The 23,620-nt window shown below is 37.9% G+C and overlaps 1 protein-coding gene across 7 annotated transcripts in view; it reads right to left on the reverse strand.

Annotated features, from left to right (window-relative positions):
* The window catches only part of ROBO1 (roundabout guidance receptor 1), a 750,394-nt gene that overhangs the window by 540,290 nt on the left and 186,484 nt on the right, over positions 1–23,620 (reverse strand). For 4 of the 7 annotated variants that reach the window (XM_075434019.1, XM_075434061.1, XM_075434028.1 and 1 more), the window contains exon 1: positions 4,970–5,156. The exons of 1 other annotated variant lie outside the window; for it this stretch is intronic. In XM_075434019.1, the coding sequence (XP_075290134.1) occupies positions 4,970–5,078 (109 nt within the window). In that variant the 5' untranslated portion in view covers positions 5,079–5,156. Of the gene's footprint in view, positions 1–4,969; positions 5,157–5,185; positions 5,441–23,620 lie in introns of those variants that run through there. 2 more of the 7 variants (XM_075434043.1, XM_075434035.1) reach the window with 2 other exon arrangements.

The following is a 23,620-nucleotide window of genomic DNA, read 5'->3' on the forward strand; positions in this document are numbered from 1 at the left end:
GGATTCAGAATTTTAATCATCGTCTACTTCTAAATAAATCTGAAAAGTGAAATGTATTCACTGTCCAGACAGGAAAAGGTGCTTATCGTGGTTGGCCTTTTTCTCTAGGGAGAGAGCAGTAGAAAAATGTCACTATTATTTACCAGTATTTTTTTCCCTTTTATATATGCATGTACACATTTACTTTTAAAAAGTAAAAACTCTTATAAACATAATAAATATATTAATTTTATAGAGTAATTTGGATACCGATAGGTTAGATTAACAAATACACTGAAATTTTTCTTACATTTCCTAATTCCATATATTCTGCGAATAGCTTGATAGTTCTGAAATCCAGAAGAATATCACACATACGCTGACTTTGTGGGGGGTGCTAGTTCTAGTTGCTAGATTTATTGCTTACAAAACCTTGATAACCTTATTGCCTTCCTTCTTCTGCACTGCATATTCTACGTTTAGGCTGTGTACAGTTTAGCGACAAAAATGAGAAACTGTACTTTTGAACAAGACACGAAGACTATAAAAATTATAAAATAAGGTCATAATAAAGACAAAAATTCTTTATAAGCGGTTACCTTTACTATGCATATATTTACAATGTTTATCAGCTTAACATTAGCTCTGTCCTCTGTTCAGAGACCTTTATTGTCCAGTAACTACTTTACTTTTACCCTCTTTTTCTACCAGATCGAGTTGTAAAATGTTTTGAACATTAAATTCAATGTTCACAAAAGCACACCACATTCTGCTCTAGAGTGACAGTCTGAATCCTGTAGCCGTGTGGCTTTGCACTCCTGATCATCCTTTTGCCTACGCGAAGGTCCTCCAAAGGAACGAGGCCCACACAGAATCACAGAATCACTGTCAGCCCACAGGATGCATGCGCGCTCTTTATATTCTAAGCTTCAAGGGTAAAAATTTGAATTAAAAGTCAGTCTTTTCGCAAGAGTCAGTCCTACTGCCAGACCTTCTCTTTCAGATGTTTCCCTAGTGCACAATTTCTGCTAAAAATGTTAAAATTCCGTTAAAATCAATTCTTCACGAAAACCAACTAAACTATAGGAAAATTTCACAATCGGTCAGATTCAGCAAGAGTATATTTTGTCCCAGAGTGCTCAAGTGAGAAAGTTACGGAGCTTTTAGAAAGTATATGTACGTATATGTTACATATGCTTATATATGTGTAAATTACATACACATATGTATGCATATGTGTGTACATATATACATTTCAAAATACAAAGAATCAGCAAGAACAGTTACCACTCTTCTTTACTTGTGATATATTAGTGACATTCCTAACAGTAACTGTGGCATTTGACATTCCTAGTGACAACTATAGTAAGACAATGATGCTGATCTCAAGCTCTTTGCCTAAACTGTAGACTGAATTGAACAACAGATAGTTTTAATGCCTTGTAAAATCTTAAAACTTCATAACTCTATTTCTACCAAAAATATGAAACACACATTTCTGCTACAGCAATTCACTCTGTGACAACTTTAAATTCTGGTCTTTACATATGACATCCAAAACTTTCCCAGAAAATTACAATTTTATTCTCTATAAAATGAGAAAATATATTTTATTCATAGATTAAGCAAACATTTTGATTAAAATTTCCTAATAAAGAAAATTACATATAGTACAGCAATAAATATACAAAGCTATAAATGTTGGAATATATGCTTGTACATTCTTCAATGTAAAAATTATATGTAGCGTATAGCAACTAATGATAACCATGGTATTACTCTGTAATTCAATTTTTCTAAGGGATAGTAAGACAGTCTTAAAACATTACCACTTCAGTATCAAAATAACAACGAGATTCCTTTGCATTATTTCCCATGATCATAAGCATGTAAGTTGGAAAATATAGGCATTTAAACAATAGTCGCTGGCTTTCTTAAAAGTGAAGTGAATACAAAGAATTAATAACATGTGCCAGAAGAAAACATCATAGTATACACAATTAAACAATAATATTTTTGATATATTTAAACATTTTATATATTTAATATTGCCTCCAATATATGTGCTGCTCACCCCCACCCCACCCAGATGCTTTTATAATGAAAAGTATGGATGCATATGGTAATAAATCCCCTTATTTTCCTTCCATACTACTTTTTGTTGCAGTTGTTATATTTGTCAGAAATGATCATTTCTCCCTACTTGTCCCAAATCTGATTTCATTCATTTGAGCTGTTGGGGGAGCAGAAACTAGGCTACAAATTTCCCAGCTCCAAGACCCTTCTACGAGAAAGTAAAGAACAAATCTCTGTCCAAGAAGATGTAACCTCAGATAAAGCAGACACCACTCACAGAAATGAGATTTTTGTTGCTGTCCTTGCTGGACCACGACGACTTTTCTGGGCAACTCATTATGCCTCTTACTATGCCACAACCTTGTTTAAAGAAGCATCACAGAGAATCTAAAGAGTTATTCTACCTTTTAAAAGACCACTTGGGGCAAAAGTATTTTGAAATCTCTCTATACTGCAAATACAAAAGACTGTTAAAGCATTGTGAAACTGCTATACCTGAATAATTTAGTGAAAGTTCCTGCTAAGAGGTGCAGAAACCAGCCATGTCCTCTTTCGTTTAAAGTCATATTTGTTTGGCTTGAGTTATGCAATGTAAGTGTAACCCAATTAAATGAACATACATATATTACATAATCACACACCTTCTCAGAGTATTTTTTAGTAGTATTTTAACTAGGATATGCAAAAATAATACAGCAAGAGAACACTCAAGTACTCTGTCAACTGACAGGCAAATATATAACATTAATAGCAATTGACAAAGAATCAATCAACTATGATTACGCAACATTTTTGCCTTCTCCTTTCTAAGAAGGAGCTAGCTACTTCCCACAGCACCCAGCTCTGGAGGATAGCTGCATTCCGCTACTAGAGAAATTTGGACATCATGGATAGCAAAGTCAAATGGTATACAATTCAAATGGCATTCCTGTAAAATCTCTCTTGCCCAGCAGTTGCTCTTAGTGAGAACACTGCTAATATTTAAATGAAAGGTCTCATCCAAACACCTCTTCATTTCAAGGATACTTGTTTTGGCTCCATAACTCTCAACACATTGCACAATTCATCTCTCTAAGCAAGTATCGCAATATCAGTATGATATAAAAACTAATTTACATCCTTGGTTTTCCTTTATTCAAATATTAGCAATTTTCTAAAGTGCTCATTGAGAGCCCCCTGTCCTGAAGAAAGGTAACAATTTGAACTTACAGGTCTAATAGCTAACTACTAATGACATCAAATGACCTACTGTAGTTGCAAAACAATTTCCAAAGGATGTGGTGTTCTTAAACTCCTGAATCTTTGTGCAATTTACTCATCATAGCTAAATGTCATCCCAAGCTGATTAATTTATTCAGTAATCCTTTTGTGAGACACTAAAAGCTACATCTCCATCTATTTCAGTTCTTCATAAAGAAAAAAACAAAACTCAAGACTAAAGACTCAGAATCACAAATTTCCAAACACCTGAAAATCAATGAATCAAACTGAAAACACAGTATTTTTATTCTGGGAACTGGCTTTTTTTCATAAAAGGTAGTACTTGAGAAGATATACAGGCACACTTTTCAGAAGATCTTTTTACTGAGCAAGAAACATGCCTTGGAAACATTCAATCAACACTTCTCAGGTCGTATTAGATTTGTGCCTCAGTTTCCACATCCATTAAATCAAAGGGCTCTTTGGGCCATAATTAGTTAATACACTTAGATATTTAGAAACTATACAATGTTACTTTGGTGCAGCACTTCTTCACACATTAACATCCTGACAGTTTGGGCAGTGTGTTTTTCAGATGTGAATGACTTGTGAGTGGATAAGGCAGTTCTCAGTTCCACTCTATCCTCTTTCCTTAATGCTGCTGATTTGGGGGACCAAGCGAAGTGGCAGATTTATTGATATGTATGTTTGTACTTCATGACAAACAAATATTACTCAAGCTGCAGATCAGTTTTCTGATAACGTGACTGTCAAGACAATACCCATCCCAAGGATACCAACAGCCACCCCTCCGTCTTCTGGTTATTTTAGGGACTTCCATCACATGCATCTTCCAATTAATCACAACACGTTCAGCTGAATTAAACTGCAAACCTTTATTCCATTTTCAGTACTCCTTCCCCTTTTTGTAAGCTAGGTATTTCGGGGAGGGGGGGAAAGCATAGCAAAAATTCACAGGCGTTATGGTAATAGTCTGTTGCCCATCATGGGCATGCTTATTTTTATAGCTGGACAGGAATAAACAATAATCTCAGCAAGACCTGACTTGCCCTTTAAATGAAAATAATCACCTTGGTATTTCAGTCCAGCAACTGTGTATGAAGTAGGAAGTCTCACTCCCAAATATTGTTATGACTCATCTACTTTCCTTTTCTAATAGTAATGTTATTTTCTAAGTGCAACATCGATAAACCCTGCACAAGCCGCAATGCTGCATTAAATCCCCCTTTCTAGATCTGTAGATATTAAACTGCAGTCATCCATTTGTATCCATAAATTTGCCCAGTATAATCACCATGGTTCCTTCACACAACAGCGTACCTGTAAAATCCTCTACTTTTATCAATGCTAACATTTGAAATAGCATGCAAAATGGTAAGGCTGTAAATAGAAAAAGTACAGCTGATTGTAGCCTGGGATTCTTACAGCTCTGGGAACAGAGGAGTTAATCAGCACAGGCAGCTCGGAACGCTTGCGGTGAAATTCAGGACTGTACTGCAGATGTGCGGAGCATACAGAAGGTGTGGCCCATGCTTTCTGCATGCATATTTAAATACCTAAAATTGTATGGCTTTAAGGTTATTATTAAAGAATAACCTCCCGGAGAGGAAGAATTACACAGCAAAACGAGGCCTAAGACATTTCTTCAAACAGCGAGCCGAGCAGAAGAGAAGGAAAAGCCTGAGTTACTCACGATTCTTTTCACCTCTCCACCTTGACCCTGCTTTTATTCTAGGCGCGACGTCCGCAGCAGCAGTCACGTCTACTAGCCCCAGCAGCAGCAGCACTGACAGCACAGCCATGCCAGGTAACAAAAAAAAAAGCCAAAATCACCTCTACCTGGAGTACCGATAAAGATGAATTAGAAGACTTTCCTTAGGAAGGAATAACTGGAGCTAACAGCACTTACTCAGCAGAGGCAGAGGGAGATGTAAAATATCATCCCTACCAGAAATGCGTATTAAAAATTGCATTTCCATTGCATCACTTATTTCCTTAATCCAGGGAATGTAAAACCAGAAGAGTCGTAAAGGCTTCCCCTGAGCAGGAACCTCTGGCACTCAGACGCTGGAAGAGATGCCCTGGCAGCTTCCTGTGGTCCCTCAGAAGCCGCCGGCTCCTCACCTGCCTCTGCCACCTCTCAGCCCTTCCCAATGTTTATCAACATTCCCCACAGCACCCTGGCAGGGGACTCAGCTGGGCTGAAACCGAAGGATTTTTTTCTCCCTCACTTGCATATTTCACTGCAGTTTCACAGAGCTGATGGCACAGGACATTTGAGTGTTGACACTCAAAACTCATTTATCAACGGGGTGTAAAAACACAGTTTGTAAAGCTTCCTCCCCTACCCACAAGGGAAAGGAGAAAAAATAACCTATCTAGGATGAGAAAGAAAGGATAAAAAGGAACTACTTTTTTTTTTTTTTTTAATCTGCTCAATAACTGTCTCTTATCAGCATAAATGTCTCCTATTTCTAGCGAAAATAATACAAACAACACTACGTCCCAGCCAGATTTCTGTCAGCAGACCCTGCAGGAGTGAACAGTTCACTGACACTAAGAGAAGCCCTGAGAATTTACGAATACAATCTATGTTACCTAAGAGACCTCCACCCTGCAGTCCAGCAGACTGGACAGCCAGCACCCCGTGTGAGCAGACTGCAGTGCTCAGGGCACTAACACCGGTGTTGCTGGGAGCTGCTTAACTCCATAGCTATCAGTGCCAGGGAGCTGGCTCACAAACTTCCCCATGGCAATGGAAAGAGTCTCAAGGAAAAAGTGTAACAAAATTATCTGCTAACCTTTTCACCACAGCTACAAAATCATTCCACATGACCCATGGAGGCGCAGGAAAGCTTCATCCTGAGAGCTGAAAATCACTATAATAAGACCAGAGTGCCTTTCACTCCCAGTGACAGAGAGCTTTAGTATCAGAAAGTTTTCCACTACTATTAAAGTAGTTATCCACCAGTCCTTTAAAAGGAACGCTCTGTTTCTACATTTGGACCAGTTGGAGAAATCACGAAGGGAGATGGGCTCTTCTTTCAACATGGGCTAACAATGCTCAGCACAAAACGTGAGGCATTTGCAGCAGAGGACATAAAGAACCGGCGACCTGCCAAATCTCCCGCATGTTGCCCATCACAAGCAGCCTTCAGTTTTGCTCTGAGACCCGCAGCCCCAGGACGGCTCTTCCCCCTGTGTAGATGACCAGGAGGGGATGGCTTCCCCATACGGACCCAGCAGTGGCTCTGGGCAGGGAGAGGGTCACCGCCTCCTTGTCTCAGTGGAAGTGGAACCAGAGAGGTCGTGGAGTCTCCTTCTCTGGAGATATTAAAAACCTGCCTGGACAAGGTCCTGTGCAGCCTGCTCTAGGTGACCCTGCTTCGGCAGGGAGGTTGGACCAGATGATCCACAGAGGTCCCTTCCAACCCCTACCATTCTGTGATTCTGTGATTCCTGATCAACAGGACTGGTTTCTTGCCCATCATTTTATTTTACAGGAGTCACGTGTACGGGCTAAAGAACAATGGAGCATCAGTCCCACACCTGCCACTGGGCCTTTGCACCCTAGCAAAAATAACTCCTATGGTAACACACAGCGTTAAAAGCAAGCATTAGGGATTTCAGATTGCCTTTCTTTTAAGCACATTCTAACTGCAAGTCCTTCACCATCTGGACTCGTGCCAGGTAAGTGTGTCAGTGCTCACTCGCTAAAGATGTCTTATCATCTTGCTGGTTATGTAAGACACCGGAATGTACCAAATTGTTCACTGCACCAAAATACAGCACAGGAAAAAAACCACAGTTATTATAAAGTGGTCCTTTAGGAGCACATGAGCTGTAATGTGGAATGGTGTCACTTACTAGCAATGCAGAAAAATTGCCTTTTCAAATGACAGCTGCAGTTCTGAGTACCAAAACCAAAAGGCTTTGTGATCTTGCGGTTGGCAGTGTGCTGACAGACAGACAGAAGACAAAGATTTTTACGAAAAACAAAAAAAGGAAAGTGCAGAATTCCAGAACGAGCTAGACAAAATGAATCCCAGCCAAATACTTGAGCTGCCTCATAGAAGAAACCCCTGCCTTGTAGCCAATGCTCACTATCCTCCACAGCTTTGTCTGGTAACACAATCTAACACAGAGTTTATGGAAAGCTTCAGAACTGTAGGCCAGACAGCTTTTTATCTCACAGGACTAATGGAAGGCTCCCTTTACAGATGCAAAGTCCGCATGGACCTGGTTGCACAGGTTGCATCCATTCATCCTGCCACAGGAGCTGTTGCCTTCCGAAAAGCCGCCCCGTATTCTGATGGATGTGAAGGGATGCCTGAAACAGCACCTCGCAAGTGACCATTTTTGTCTTCATTCACACCAAAAATGCAGTCAGACAGGGAAAACTTGTCACCAAAAAAGCTTTTCTATCACCTCGCCTCACAGAGTGCGTCGTGCGCAGTGTTGTTGGTTGGCAGGACAGTGCACAATTGCTGCCACAGAAGCAACCCCAGTCCACTGCCTTCCCCACTGGAGCAATAGCAAGTCAAACCAAACTGATTAAGTATTCAGAGGTGTGAAGCCCCATAAAAGGTGGCTTGCTTCTGTGTGATTCAGTGTTTTACAGCTCATTTAACCAGTTTCAGTTTCCTCTGTGTAATTTCTGCTCATGTGCATTCCTTAGCAATTTGAAAGCTTATTCAAAGGAAATGCAATTAATTCTGGAATTAGCCATGTGGACAACTTTTTCACAGATGCAGTGGACCACTTGAAGACGTTACACCAAGACTGGCTGCCTTTCTGATTTACATGTTGCAGTTCAGTCAGAAGTTAAGGACTTGAAGATAAAATTACAGAATTAATTTATGGTCCGTGTTACACTAGTTCTATCTAGCCTTAATATATGTCATTCTCTAAAATCGTCAGACATATTTAATTTCTTTTCTCCTCAGCTTTCATTGTGCCCCAGCCTTTAAATTTTTGTTTTAGTGTGTCATAGATAAAAGTCACTAGCAAATTACTGCAGAGTTCTTTCCTTGGATCAGATACCTTCCAAAGAGCTTTTTATCCACAAAGCGCAGAACTTTTTGTACACTTCTCTCTCCCTTCATTAGAGACTTCACCTTTACCTTCTAAAGGGTAGCAGACTCTCTGCAGCATCTTGGCACTATCTTCCAGGAAGTGCTTGAAACAACCGTCCTCTCTTGTGCACAGGGGTACTTCATTCACCGAGACATGATGAAAGCTACAGCCTCTCTCACTGGAAGCCTGCAAGGCCATGAGGTCAGCCCTCTCGTGCACAGAAGTCCTTCTCCACTCTCCTCAAAGCCAAAGCCACTTCCTTACGCAGAGACCTCTCCGTCATCTCTTCTGAAGAACCTACTGTGGATCGTGTTGGAAACTGATGATCTGGTAAAGCTGCTTTAGTGTTGAGGGAGGACAGACTGACGAGGAAAAGCCTGGCCACCGAAGCACAGGCTGATGAGCCATCCTCTCCTGAAAGTCACACTAGGACGGGGTCAACTCATAAGCAAGGGCATCTGCTGCTCTCTCCCTGTCTTATCATGGAGGGTAATGAGCTGCTTTTTAGCGTTCTTGATTTTAAGGCATCTTTATCAAGTTTGCAAAACAAAGCAGGTCACTCTTTCTCCAGTCCAAGCCATACTTAAAGCTCTGTCACATATAGTTCTTGCATTGCCTTTGATGCATTCCTGCAACAGTCTCCCATTTTAGAAGACTAAATCTGGTGACTATCAGGGAGCCTCTGCAAGACAGCCGTACAGAGACTATAGGGCGTGACAGAACAACAGTTACAGACCTCATTAAAGCTAAAAATTACCCAACCTTTATTTTGCAGCCCCTATGACTCTACCAGCTCTGGGGAGATCAACTCAGATGCAGCAATGTTTGCCATGAAAGCTGTGCAATTCTGTGAACCGAAGGGCATGCTCATGTAATTCAGCATTGCGTGTGGGGACCAGACCTACACATCATTTTACCCCTGTCAGCTTGGGGAAACGGTAAAGTTCCCAGATCAGCTTGGTAGCGGCTATTTTTTGTTTTATTTGTCATATAGAACTATTAAATACAACAACCAAAGGATCCTGAGACTTTCTGCAGCTCATGGAGAGTACAAAACAAGTGTCACTTTTTTTTTTTATCATCCAAATGCATAAAATAAACGAAAAATGGAAAATTTAACATTCTACTAACATACTCTACTTTTTCTGTTTACTTCTTGAACACCATCAGTGCACTTGGCACTGTATAAACATATAAATTGATATTACCTCTCCCCTCAAGACTTTAGCACAACTATGCCTTCAAAATTGTCACTTCTATGAGGGCACGTTTGTTTGTTTCTTAATTTCCTCACTTTTCAACTTAAATTCTCAACCACAACATTATACATTTTCCTAGCACCTTTTAAGTTCTTGGTGGTAGAGGAAAACAAATGTGTTCTGCATAAACAGATACACACGTACAAATCTTTAAGTGCATGTACATGCATCTATGTATACATGCCCCAGCTCATAAAGTCACAAACACATAAACAGAGCAATAGTTGCACAACCAAAAAATCAATTTTGATACATATTATTTAATCTTGATTGAAGTAACATTTGAGTAAACTAATCTTGGTTTGGGTCATCCAGCCTTACATATATACTCGTTTATTGCATACAATTAACATGGAATAAAGTTTCTCTTAATGAGAATACTAAAAGAGACTTTTTCTTTTTTCTAGAAAATAAACATAATTTTTCTTACCCATGTGCCTTATCAATTTGCCATCTACTCTCATGCCCTCAAGGTAACACAGACCTTTTTTTTTTTTTCTTAAGTGCAAGGGTCTGAGGCTATCAACTATAAAAGAGACTTCAAAACACAAACAGAGATCAAAGAATATTACCAGACTTATTTTTTCCATCTGGCTACAGAAGAGTAGGCATTAGACAATGTCTGTAAAGCTAAGTAAGCAACTAGTGTGTCTTTTACAAGAAATTCCACACTGCTGGCCTAACTAGCATGAGAGAAGCAAGAATTACAGCTGTATTTTTTTCTTATCTCATAACCCATAATTTTTTCTCTTTGCAACACTCTAAGTCCATTAGGAAGTAAATGAAAGAAAAAGTGATCCATAAACATGTAATACAGAAGAGGTTTTGTTGTTATTATTAAGAATGCAAAGTAAGTTCCTATGAGATATCTCCAAACTTACACTCAGGCAAAAAAAAAAAATCAGCCTCCCTAAGCAACCCAGACATCTGAGACATCGTAACTTACTAACGTCTACACGAGAAAACATCTCTTAAGGGCTGCTATTTGAGCTGGAGGTGGCTAACTTATCCTCTGTACCATGGCACCCCAGAAGAGTTTATGCATTTACAGTCACTACTTAAAAAAAGAAAAAAATTTAAAAAAACCCATTAGCCAAATAGCTAAGGACCAGAAGAGCAGGGCACTCCCACCCCTGCTAAGTCAGGGCATCTGAGTGATGCTGACGCTACCGCAAGCTACTGAGTCCAGTTCCTTCCTGTGCCCTCTCCTTCTACAGCCACAAACAGCTTCTCTGCAGTACAAAACACAAAATTACTGCTTCTTTAAAAGCAAAAAGTAACAGCAGACTCTGAATCCCACCACATCATTTAGTACAAAAAAGCGCGCCTTTCACAAAGACATCACATCTCAATATCCGTTATTAGCTCTGCTACTAAATCTACATTTCAGCAAAAAACCTGAGTACCTCTCAAGAGCTCTCAGGAGCCTCACGCCAGCTTGTATTACAATATGGCATCTCTACTGTTTTGACACCAAACAAGTAGTCATAGCATGCCTTCTCACAATGATTATTTAGGCTTTTTATGTGTGAGTGTAGAACTAACAGATCTACGCAGTTCTATGTGAGCTGATATTTCAGCATAGCCAGTGTTTTATGTTAGCATAAATGAGACGTCGTATGAGATTACCACAGGAAAGCCTCATAGATCATGCTGATAGTACAATTTTATAAAACAATGTTGGTGTTTTTAACATCAAACTTATGGATTAAACAACTCCCAAACACATTTAATGTATGCAAGTCATTTATCATTATCTGTTCCAACAAACTGGTAATCTTTATCCTATTAATTCAGGCAAACGAAGAGGTGTTTACTGCATGGCAGAAAATTATAAGGATATGTTCAGACAAAAATAAACACAAGAAAACTAAAATGAATATTGTTTAATGTAAAAATATGCCATCCTACTCAGCTCTCAAAATAAACTGCTAAACTGCAGTCGGCCTTCTGTGTTTCAAAAACTGATTGTTAAGCTGATCTGTCAGGACTCATTTGCATTTCTATATTTACCTTTTCTCACCCACATAAAATATAATGTTAGTGGGTTTCAAGAAAGCATTCAAAGAAGATCTGGACATTTTATGATTGCAAGATCAGAGAAAAATCTTGTCGCATTTTTTTCTTTATTATTTATGATTTTAAACTCTCTTCCCTTTTTGCTAATTGCTATTTACTGAAATCTTATTTTCCTTTCACCTAGCTCCGACTTCTTCAAACACTCAGTGAACTACTCTTTTTTTCCAGCATATCCTCTGCTATCATTCCTCACCTCCTTCTTCTTTATCTCCAGCTAACCAACCCCTACCCAGCGCTGACGTACTGCACGGAATGGGGGCGAAGGAAAGGTACTTGGGCTGGGAATGGTGTCAACAGGAGTGAAAAACAGATGATGAGAAACCAAGGCAAGGGTGGCATCATCTCAGCAGCTGATTTTGAGTAGACGAGATAAAAAACCGATACACCTTGTACCCTGGCCTTGTTGCACATTTCAGCTCAAAATGCTAGAAACTAGGGGCAGCACATAAAACCCCATGAACTTTATCTCAGAAGATGGAGATATTCCTGGCATTCATTTTGCTCATTTAAGAAAAGAAATTGCTTTCTATACATGCATGCTAACTGGGGCATGATGCTGGAACACAAAACCAGCTAATTTTTCCTGGGGGTGGGTGGCACTAGCAGCATGGGGAACTATTTTGGCATATGGGGCAGAGAAGAGGAACTATGAGAAAGTGTGGAAAAGCAGGTGTAAGAGTCTGGATGCACTTTTTCTGCATCTGCCAACACTATTCCAACCTAAATTGCAATGCAGTGAAGGCATTACACTTTGGATATCTTTATCCAAGCGGGTGAGGGCAGTTCCTCTGCAGCGCTTCTGCACTGATCAGAACAAGAATGAAGGTCAACATCTCACATCTTCACACAAAAAAATCCCAGTTGAAGAATGACTTTAACAGGCAATTGCATTGGTGTTAATGAATGGAATTTTTTATAGAAAACATTTTTTCTTTTTCCACTTTAGCTGGGAAAACTTAATTCTTTAATGTTGAATTTTGTCATTAGGAGACTAAGTAACTTCTAATCATTTTAGCAATGATATGGCTTGTGTCCCAAATGGTCCAAATAATTCACTGACCATAGCAGAACTATAGCAAACTGTGAGCATCTGGTCCCCCCTGCTTTGATCAACATTTTCAAAGCCTACTTGAGAAAGACGAATGCTCCTTCCTGTTACGAGAACAATGGGAACTGGGTTTCTGTGTATCCAGAGAGAAGGCAGTAATACAATTTTCAGCAGTCAATGGAAGTTAGTGGTCTGACTTCTATTTGTGCCTTTGAAAATCTCCCCAGTGAGATTCTTTGGGTGAATTAGAGCTATGGGGTAATCTCCTAAATTGGAACAGAATCAATAAGCTAAATGAAAACATTTACCTTAAAGTCTAATTTAAGCCCTGAGCTGATGGAATTAAAAATGCCTTCTACGTTCAAGTGAAATATAATACAAATACATTTTTCTATTGGTTGGCATATACAGATACGCAAAGCATAGGCCACTGTCCCTGGCTTTTGTTTATATATCAAACTAAAAAATACTTTCTTAGCTGATTCAGGGCAGCATTTCACTTTAAGTTTCATGTTCTACTACATACACAGAAGTGTTAATGGAAATAAGTCCAATGACAGAAGTCTGTGTTTTTAATGAGTTCCACACTTTCTAATCTAGAAAATCATCAGTTTAATATATTGGTGTTTAGAATGTTATAATAATAAGTAAGGCACAGGACAATAAACACTGCTAAGTATAAGTGCTACTTGAAATTAATGACTTCAGTAATAAAATCAATACTTATCTCATAGTCTTTAGTAACTGCTTCCAATATAAGCTCTGACTCAGTTAATGCACAGCAGCTTCTGTTATCCGCTAGATGAGATTTCTTATATGCCACCATAAGGCTTGCTTAAGATTTGGGTTCATGCTACAATTTTTATCTATCATAAAGAGAAGCATTTTTTTGGGAAATCATTTTAAAATACGCATGTGAAATAACCAGGAGATAACTGGAAACATCCAAGTAATTGTCTTAAAGACTATCAAATCACATTTTGGAGACATTTAATCCTGACTATTTTCCTTTGGGAAAAAACGAAACACCCATAACATGCAAATGCACCTTTCACTTCTTAGTAGGGGCTTGTTATGGGAATAAAAAAATCATACATTTAAGTGAAAGATGTGGTTTTAAGAAAAACAGTGTGGCTGTAATAATCAAATTCTCATTACTAACACCAGGATGAAACATGGCTAAATTATGCTACGGAAAAAATGAATTTTTGAGAGGCACAGCTATGTAGTAACATAATTTGCCAGCAGGTGCTTTTTTTTTTTTACAGGTATGAGATATATTATGTATAACACAAAAATAAGTAATCGTCATAAAAATAAAATGAAAAAAAACTTTAACGTTGGTAAGGGAAGATGAGGGAGTGATTATCATACTGTCTTATAAGATGGGAATGATGAGTAGCACCTTTTGGAGTTATCAGTATGAATCCTTGTGTATGAAAATGAATGCAACCTGAATGCTGTAAAATGGTTTCAGTGCCTGCAGGTGTTGCTTCCCATAGAAACCCTAGTTTTTCTCTAATTATTAAGTCTAGTCTACTCCTTTTTTTCTTTTTTTTTTTTCGCAATTGCTTGATTTTCCATGTTAGCTAAGTTCAGGCATTTGCTTCTCACTTACATGTGGACCTGTTGTCTGACACATTTCACAGAATCACAGAATCACAGAATAGTAGGGGTTGGAAGGGACCTCTGTGGGTCATCTAGTCCAACCCTCCTGCCGAAGCAGGGTCACCTACAGCAGGTTGCACAGGACCTTGTCCAGGCGGGTCTTGAATATCTCCAGAGAAGGAGACTCCACAACCTCCCTGGGCAGCCTGTTCCAGTGCTCCGTCACCCTCAGAGGGAAGAAGTTCTTCCTCATGTTCAGACGGAACTTCCTGTGCCTCAGTTTGTGCCCATTGCCCCTTGTCCTGTCACTGGGCACCATTGAAAAGAGCTTGGCCCCATCCTCCTGACATTTCACAGCTTTCTGCTCTGTTGACAGCTATTCTAGGTGCATTCAGAGCCATTTTAAAGACGAAAGCTGTTAACATGACTTTCTCAGACAGGCCAGTGAAGACAATAGTTTCAAATGTATGAGTCTGTAAAAAACCTCATTTTTAAAAAATTCAAAAGCACTCTCTTTTTTGTATTTTAATCGGACCTTAAAAATATTAGCAGTCACAGAAACAGTTAGCTTACTAGACAAAAGATTAAATTTTTAAGTATAAAAATTATATTATTATTAAAGATTAGCATAAAATAGAAGTATATTTGCATATTTTGTACTGTAACATGGAAGGTTTTTGAAAGGAGTAAAAATTAACCTCTAAAACTGACTGGTTTTGCATATAGTGTATTTGCAGTGCAGAGTTCATATGGAAAGTGTTGTCTGTAAAAACGAAGCCTGCAGCAGGACGCAGTATGACAGCCTGCCTGTCCCTCCCAAAGAAAGTCCTACAGTCTTCTCAAACAGAAGACTTGACACCAGCAAAAATAAAGACAAAGAGCGTGATGAAAGAGGTGAGTAAGTGCAAAGTGTTGAGCGGCAGCCGAAGGATGGGTACGCACCCACGCGGGCTCCAGGCTGACAGGGTGGCAGGGATGCTCTGATGGAAGCTCGTACTGGAAACAGCCTGAAGGTGCTTTTTTGTGAGGCCCTGGAAGCAGGCGACAGTGTTCCTGGCTGACTCCCACTCCGCATTTACTTCTCTCCACTGCAGACTGCTGCCGCTTGGCTCAAAAGATTGAATACAAACACAGAGGGCTGGCTCAAAGGTTGGTTTTTTTTGGTTTTTAGATAAATTTGGTGTACCTTGTGTAAATGAATCTCAGCCTTGCTGTACAGGAACACCTCTAACATTCACATTGGTCTGGGAGTGAACCTCTGCCTCTAAAAGTGTTTTTTCTCCCATAATCTTCCAAGACCTACCATTAGCTTTTGCTATGCTGTTGGATTTTATTAATTAATTAAAGTTAAAGAAAAAAATCAGTCACAGAGAAGCCACAGTCAACTCCGATGTGAACAGACTCCACAGAAATCAAAAGCATTTGGTTCACAAACCTCAGGGCAGATTTCGATCCCACATAAATCCCAATGACATCTAGAAACCAGGAAAGAGGGGAGAGAAACCCTGTAAGCACAGCACAGAGCTCTTCCCTTTGCTCACCCTTGCTTTCATTCCCTCACCTTCCTTCATCTTCTTTCTCATTTTCTCCTCCTCCTCTCTGCCCCTTACACTTCTTCAAAAAATACATGTGTAACTGGTCAGCCTGGACGTGGCACAACTTCGGTTATGCCAATTCAGTTTATTTAAACATTTTATTCATGTGTCTTCACTTTGGTTTATCAGACTACACATTTAGAGTATCTTTTTACAGAAAGAGTCAGCCTCGGTTGAATAAACAAACCCGTTCCCTTCATTCTAACTTTCTAGGGATTCTTTGAGAATTTCTTCTTCTCCACTCGTAATGTGATCGATGCAATGCAATTCTCTTTGGAGCAGTTCAAGACTTTTTCATGGCTACATATCCCCTTATATATACATGTATATACAATATGTATTAGGATATGTATTTACTATTTGTTTATAGCAAGTAAATAGGTGGAGAAACAAATGAAGCAGATACCTAACATCTTGTTTTTTAAGGTGATAGCTTCTTCTCTAACTAGCTGCTACACTTCATAGCAGGCGTTGTAAGGCCACCTGTGGATCCATTAGCATTTATCTGTAATTTAGGCTATTAGCCTTAACACTACATGACATAATTCTCCACTTACAACATATGTCGGCAGTTTCACTCTGTGAGGTCCTTTTACCAAATTTAGAGTGTTAGCGCACAGCAAAACTCTGCCGTGTATACAGAGAAATCCCTAGAGTAACTTCATATTTGCAATCTGCATTGCTGCTTGATTTGTTTTGAATTAGATACATTTTAAATTCATGATTCTGAGATGTATGTAATTGCTTCATACATTACCCTGCTTATTGCGCTCATTAGGTAATGCAATGGAGACCAGAAATTAGGAACTGTAACTTGCTATGTCACAGTTTACAAAATGGTTTAAAAGAAAAAGAGGGGGAAAAAATCTGAAACAAACAAACAAAACACCTGAAAGAAGAAGAAGAAGGGAGAAGAAACTCAATTTTTCTCAAAATCAGCAGGAGTTATCGCCAAAGGACAACTTAGTAGTTAACAGAGTAATGAAACAGACTATTAAATTTGCAGCTACAGGGAAATGTCTGAACTTTATTTCATGACTAACACAAGCTCATCACATTGGCTTTTTAAAGCTAACCCCAAAGAAAGTCTGGAAAGCAATCAGTTTTGCAAACTGTTTTTAAACATCTTTTCATGTTTTGTTTAATCAAATTAAGACTGTAGATGTTACTACATTAACTGTTGTTAAAGCAAATACTAGTAATTATAAAAGGCACCAATACAGCCAGGTTAATTTTAAACAACCAAATTTTAACATGATGAAAAATCAATTTCATTGGTATTGGATTTAATAATCAACCAAATCTGAGAACATTTGGACCCAAAGTATGTAGCCAGCTAAAATGAAGGCTATGACAACTGACTGTAGGCATTATGAAGTTCATTACTCATACTTCACGTAAAACATTTTTTAACACTACAATGCTGAGACATGAAAGGCTTAGGGCATACCTTCTAAATCCTTTGCTATCAAATACAGACTTGGCTCTGTTAGTCCAAATTCCAAAGGTAAGGAGTCACGAGGCCTAAAAATATTCCTTTGATATATGGGAACATTTTTTCCTTGTGCAACACAGAACAATTGATTAATTAGTATTTGCAAAAGTATTGATTTAGACCTCTGGATAAAATTTGTTCCAGGATAGACCATGTGCTTTTGAACTTGAACCACTATACACTGATGAATAAATATTTGGCTTTGAATTAACTTGTGAAGTTCTGCACCAGCATTTTATAATTGCAGCATATATTTCATTTTTATTGGAAAACCACAACTCATTAGAATAAAAGTCCAATTTATACATAGGCAAATGGTACAATTTGTCAAATAGGAACATATGCACTTGGAAATAGTCAACCTTTTCCAGTAATTTCAGAATTTTTCACCATTCTTGAAAGGCGAGGTAATAGGTTTTAAATTTTCTAGAGCACATATGAATAGCTTCAGGAGTCAAATCTTTTATTCTGTGTTTTTGTACCAGCAGATGGTTCCTTCCAAACCACTTTCCCAGTTTTTACTCTTGAAATAGCATGATTTCTGCTTCTGGCAGCAGAACATCCAGATTTTCTTTTATTCTTCTTTGAATCTTAAGAATTTCTCCAGCTCCTCATAAAAAAAAAGCACAAGAACATGCTATTCCTTCAAGCACAGAGAAGGCAACTGGAGAGAAGAAAATCATAAAGCAGAATTTGAAAAGTAAAATGATAAGAAGGATTAATGAGGAATGAAAAAAAGTTGGAATATTATAAATAAAAATGAAAATCAAAAAAGAAAAGAAAAAAAAAACAGTAGAAAAAAAAATATTTCTTTTTGGTCAGCTTTTTGTCAGGCACTTGGCTGGGAGCTGTGAAGCTGATAAATTATTCCAAATAGTCTTTGGCAAAAAAAGGATAGGAAATGTGAGGTCTGAGAGCCAAGAGACTTAAAATACAGTATCGCAATTTTTTTCTAAACTGAGTTCCTCACATAAAAAAGTGATCTCCATTCCAGTGAAATCAGCTGCAGTGCGTTTGCCACTCCTGTCTGAACAGCTCTTTCTAATTTACAAAATGATTAAAAAACATTAAAGCTCAAATTACATGAATTTTTTTCCTCTTCAAGATTGAAATACTTAAAGATTCATCTGCTCAAAACTTGCTTATTTTTGTGTATTTAATTTGACTGAAATCCATAAGGTAACATTTATTGTTTAGTACTCTTTTTATAGGAATTCTTTTAAATAAAATTATCTTAGATATTCTACACTAGAACTTGTTTCTGAAATAGTCTACATGGCTATAATTATAATAGCGTATAATTAAACACAATATAAAGTTGAAGGAATTCACAACAGTCTATCTAATGCTTGTAGCTTTTTTTACCAAGAAACCTTTAAAAGCAGTATTATTTACTCAATACTATAACATAATTGCTTTGTCATGGGTTTTGACAAATAAAGCAGGATGCATAGGTATATATACTTCACTCACCAGACAGGAGCGAGACTATGTTAAATTTATTACAGCCTTTAAAATATCTCTATTGTATATTGTACAAAACAACAGCCCAAAAGTTTCAATCTAAGTCTAGTAAAGTTTTTCATCACCAAAACTCTGACTTCACTCTACATTTTGTTCTGAAAAACGTGTATACAGTTTGCTTCCTCATTTGTTCTTTAAAAAAATGAATGTGATACACTGAACTTCTTTCTACTCCAGACTTTGCAATCTCGGCTTAACTATGAAATAGGACAATTACAAGTTAGGAATTATAACACTTGCAATGCTTGAACATTTCCTTTTTTACTAGTGTAAAAGTATTAGGCTCTTATACTCAGTATGTATTGAACAAAGTACACTATTGCAGCTAACATTGATACGAGTGTATGCTCTACAATTCACCTCTCCAGTTTTAATTTTATTAGAATACCATATATGCTGAATAATACCACTTTGGACTGATTCTATGCATTTCTGCTCCAGCCACACAGTGGACGTTAGGTCATCCACCTCCTTCTGGAGAATGGGAACACAGCAGCAAGTCTTCAGTTAGCCACGGGGGCTGCTCCTAGCTCCATAAACACAAAAACAAAACCAGATGTCAGAGATCCGCAGAGGAGATGTGAGGATATCTTATGACTCTCAGGCACATAATAAAACTCCAATGAAATTTTCAGATGAGGTAGTAGGATTTAAATACTACAAAATGCTCACATGGAGTATTGTCAGTTGTTTCGAACACCATACAGTGTCACAAAAATTCAAACATCTTAAAAATTAATACTATTCCAGGTGTTTTTTTTCTCACGCTCTCTCCCTCCTTCTCAATAAATTCAGGAAATTGGAGAGTTATAAGTCACAGTAAAACCTGAACTTCAAAGAGAATGATCCAAAATAAGATTATGTCAAGCTTCCAACACTTACGGAACCAAGTTCAAGTTATTTTCCCATCGAATGAAATTCTGTTTACCTGCAAACTTGCTTAAAAAATATTAGAAACACACTTTGAAAGCTGAGGATCTGCAGTCAAGGTGGTGCAAAGCTGTGAAGCACCACACATATGAACTAATTATGTAGCTTACAGTCACAGAAATATCCTTACAGAGCACTACACCCTTACAGGTCATTTAGTCATGTGGAGGTCAAAGGAAATTTTTCCATTGGCTCGTATAGATTTTAGACAAAGACTTTAAGAAAAAGCAGTGTCAGTGTCTCAAAAAGACCTTTAAATCAGATGACTGGGGAAAGAAGCAAATCACAGCTCTGCTGAGAAATGATAAATTCCAGAAAATATGTATGCAATAAAATCCAAGCTAATGCTGAAGTGTTAAAAGCAAAATATGTTATACGGCTATCAAAATCCTAAAATATAATATTTCTTTCTTCAAGGAAAAAAACATAAACTTGCTTTGACAAACTTAAACAATGTATAAAAACAAGTATGTAATTTATTTTAAAGTTTTAGATTGTTCCAGTTTTCTTTTAATAAAGACTGCTGGAAGTTAATGAAATCTCTACTCATTTTAGAAAGATCCAATCGAGAATCTCAAGCACTTAAAACTTGTGTGATGGAATTTATAACATAATGTTTAACAATTTAGTACTTTTAGATTAATTAATTTTCTGTTTTCCATAAGAATCACAGACAACTGCAAACTTATAGAAAGGATTACAGTAGATTACTAAATGTACTAAATGTGCTGAAGTAGTTTTGTCTTACTTTAAGTAGGACAGTCCTATAATGCTTTTTCCTCACTAAGGTGCAACTTTTTGAATATAATTGTTAGGCATATTTCACTAGATCATCCTTCTGAAATTTTCTATACGTGCCATCTACAATTAAAGAGAACATAGTATTGAAGTAATTTACAATAATGCATCTAATGTCTTTAGTTTTGTTTACCAAGAAAGTTTTAAAAGCAATACTATTTACTCCAAGTTCAATCTGATTTCTTATTTTTTCTATGATTATTCCAGCAGAAAACTCATCCATGGATCTTCTTACTGATAGCCTCCTCCTCCAACTAATTTAAAGCAGGAAAATGTGTTACAGTCCTCAATTTTCTGAAAGAAAATGCTAATTCTAATTTAGTGAGGTTTACAATGAATATATACTAAGAAAACACACTCCTATTAAAATTATATTAAATACTGCCTTTGAAGTTTAAGCTATGTTTCATTAAGAATTCTAAAATTTAACCCTTATACATGATGCTATTAAGACACAAGACTTAAGTGGACTAGTTCTCATAGCGAAGCTGGCAGATACATAAATAAAAATACTCCTTACTGATATTTTTAGTGTATGCTCTGTAGCAAATAATGAAAAATGCTTCTCCAGAAACAAGATGGAGGATAAGCACATACATCTGCCCACAGATAGTCCTGAGTGGATTATAAGTGGAACTGTCAGGGGAACTGATACAATCAATCCTGAAAAAAATCTCAGACCTCACAAAGTGCCTGCCATATAACTGACTTAATGTCCAAAAAATGAAATAAAAGTCTTGGAAATATCCTATAGATATAATTATCTTATAGAAGAAAATTTCTGTTTTCAATATAACTTACAGACTACAGAAGATAAAATGGTGAAGATGACAGTAAAGTGATAAAAGCAGAGTTGATAAAAGAGAGATGATCTCTCTCAAATTACCACATACCATAAACTTGGTCAAGACAAATGAGGTTTTGAACTGATGCACGACAGAAGTCAGGAATGTCAAAACTGTACTTTCTAAGAGTTCGTTATGAAATGTAACTAAGCACTGAAATTAATCTTTGTGCTCTCCATAAATTGCATTACAACATATAGCTCAGGGATATAGTGAACTAGTTAATATCTGTCCGTAGAAAGCAGAAGTGCCTTCTTCAAGTCATTAGTCAGCCCAGGACAAGAAGCAGCCCAAGAATTGTATTTATGAGGGAAGATGGGTTACCACATGGAAGCTTATCAGTTTATTTCCCATGATCTTCATCCATCTTTCCTGCCTGATGCCTAAACTGAAAATTAATCAGATCATAGATGTCACAATTTACAGTTCAGTGTTTCAGTATAGAAGTGTACTGCGAGCAGATCAGTAGCCCTGTAACTTGTGGCTTATTCAGCTTCGCGAAGACAGAAAGATGAAGTTAACAACCATTTTGCCATATGATTGTTGTGTCTCTTGTTTTTAAGTCAACAAGGGGGAAACTCTAAGGGTGACTTTGCTTAATCAGTGTCAGTCAGTCACTTCCATCAGCCAAATTCAGTTCTGAGCTCAGGTTGTCCTACCATCCATCCCCATGCACACTTGGGCCATGGATTAGGAACCTCTGGAAGAGGAATGATGCTTTCTTAACATCTTTGAGGATATTCTCCTTCTCCCAGGCTGGGTATATCAAGCCTAGGAAGAGATCAGCACCAGATATCTCACACTTAAACAATCATAAGTTGCTTGCTCAAGCTGTGGGCCAAAGCAAACAAGTGACTACAGACCGAAAGTTTACGCTTGGCTTCTGAGTCTGCATGCTGCACAAAAAACTCCTGACTTCTGAAATATTCCTGTCTCACGGTCATCCTTCCTCTCACTCTTCCCTCAGCCCATCTCTGCAGAAAGGGTATAAACTCCTAGTAACTAAGAATCTGGGTCATTGAGAGAATGTCATTCAGTTCCAGCCAAAAGACATACCTTGCAATTTCTGAGAGGTCCTGATGTGATAAATAGAAATAACTGAAAATTCTTCTAATGACCACATACATATCTTTATAAGTTGTGAATATATCATGCCACAGCAAAGACAAACTGAAACTCAATGTTATAGTCACTCCAAGAGAAAAAAATGTAACTGTAAGCCAGCAAAATTGTAACATATGCACCAGAGAGCTACTGCCTGTCAGTATAATCTACTAGGAATACAGCTCTTAAGCTCCATCCTTCTGGGCATGTGGGAAAAAGAAGTCATTACTGCAGTGGGAAGGGACAATATTCTTCTTTAAGGTCAGAAGGGCAGCTCCTATTTGCTGGCAAATAGACTTCTTAAAGCATGATGTGATCAAAGGGACAATCCAGTACAAAGCCAAGGCACAACTGCCTGGTTTACTAACATCAGATAGACTGAATGAATTTTATATTAAAAGAATACAGTATTAGACAGCACAAGACCTCCAAATCTTGTGCCTGTAAAACACCTTGATATGAATATGAAAATATTATTGTTGTTATTGCGGTGTGTGCTACTAGAAGGGTAAAATATGATTATGAAGATAAGCCTGTCCATGCACATAGTCTTGTACACATTGCACACAATGCATTAAAAATGGAATTCTGTAACAGCTGACAGGACAGGGAAATGAGGGGAGGAGAGAGGAAGGGGAGGGCGAGGACTGGGGACAGGGAAAAAAGAAAAGAGAAGGAGTCAGGGAAATGTAGACCCCCAGGCACACAGCAACAATTTATTCAACCTGCCTGTTAGCTGTCAGGGTACTTCAAGCTCACCAGAATATGTTCCAGTGCTGATAAAAAAATAAGTGTCACACAGAGGTGGAGGAAGAATAGAAATGCGTGTTGAAATTTGTGGTCAGAATCCATAATCCCATTCAGCAATGCCTACCAAATGAAAAAAAAAACAACCAAGCAGCAGTAAATATTTTTTACGTGACCTTCAGCTAGGATTTTGTTACTATTGTTCGGTAGAGATGCACCTTTGTTTAACATTTGCA

Source organism: Opisthocomus hoazin, chromosome 1 (genome assembly GCF_030867145.1).
Source record: "Opisthocomus hoazin isolate bOpiHoa1 chromosome 1, bOpiHoa1.hap1, whole genome shotgun sequence".
NCBI lineage: Eukaryota > Metazoa > Chordata > Aves > Opisthocomiformes > Opisthocomidae > Opisthocomus > Opisthocomus hoazin.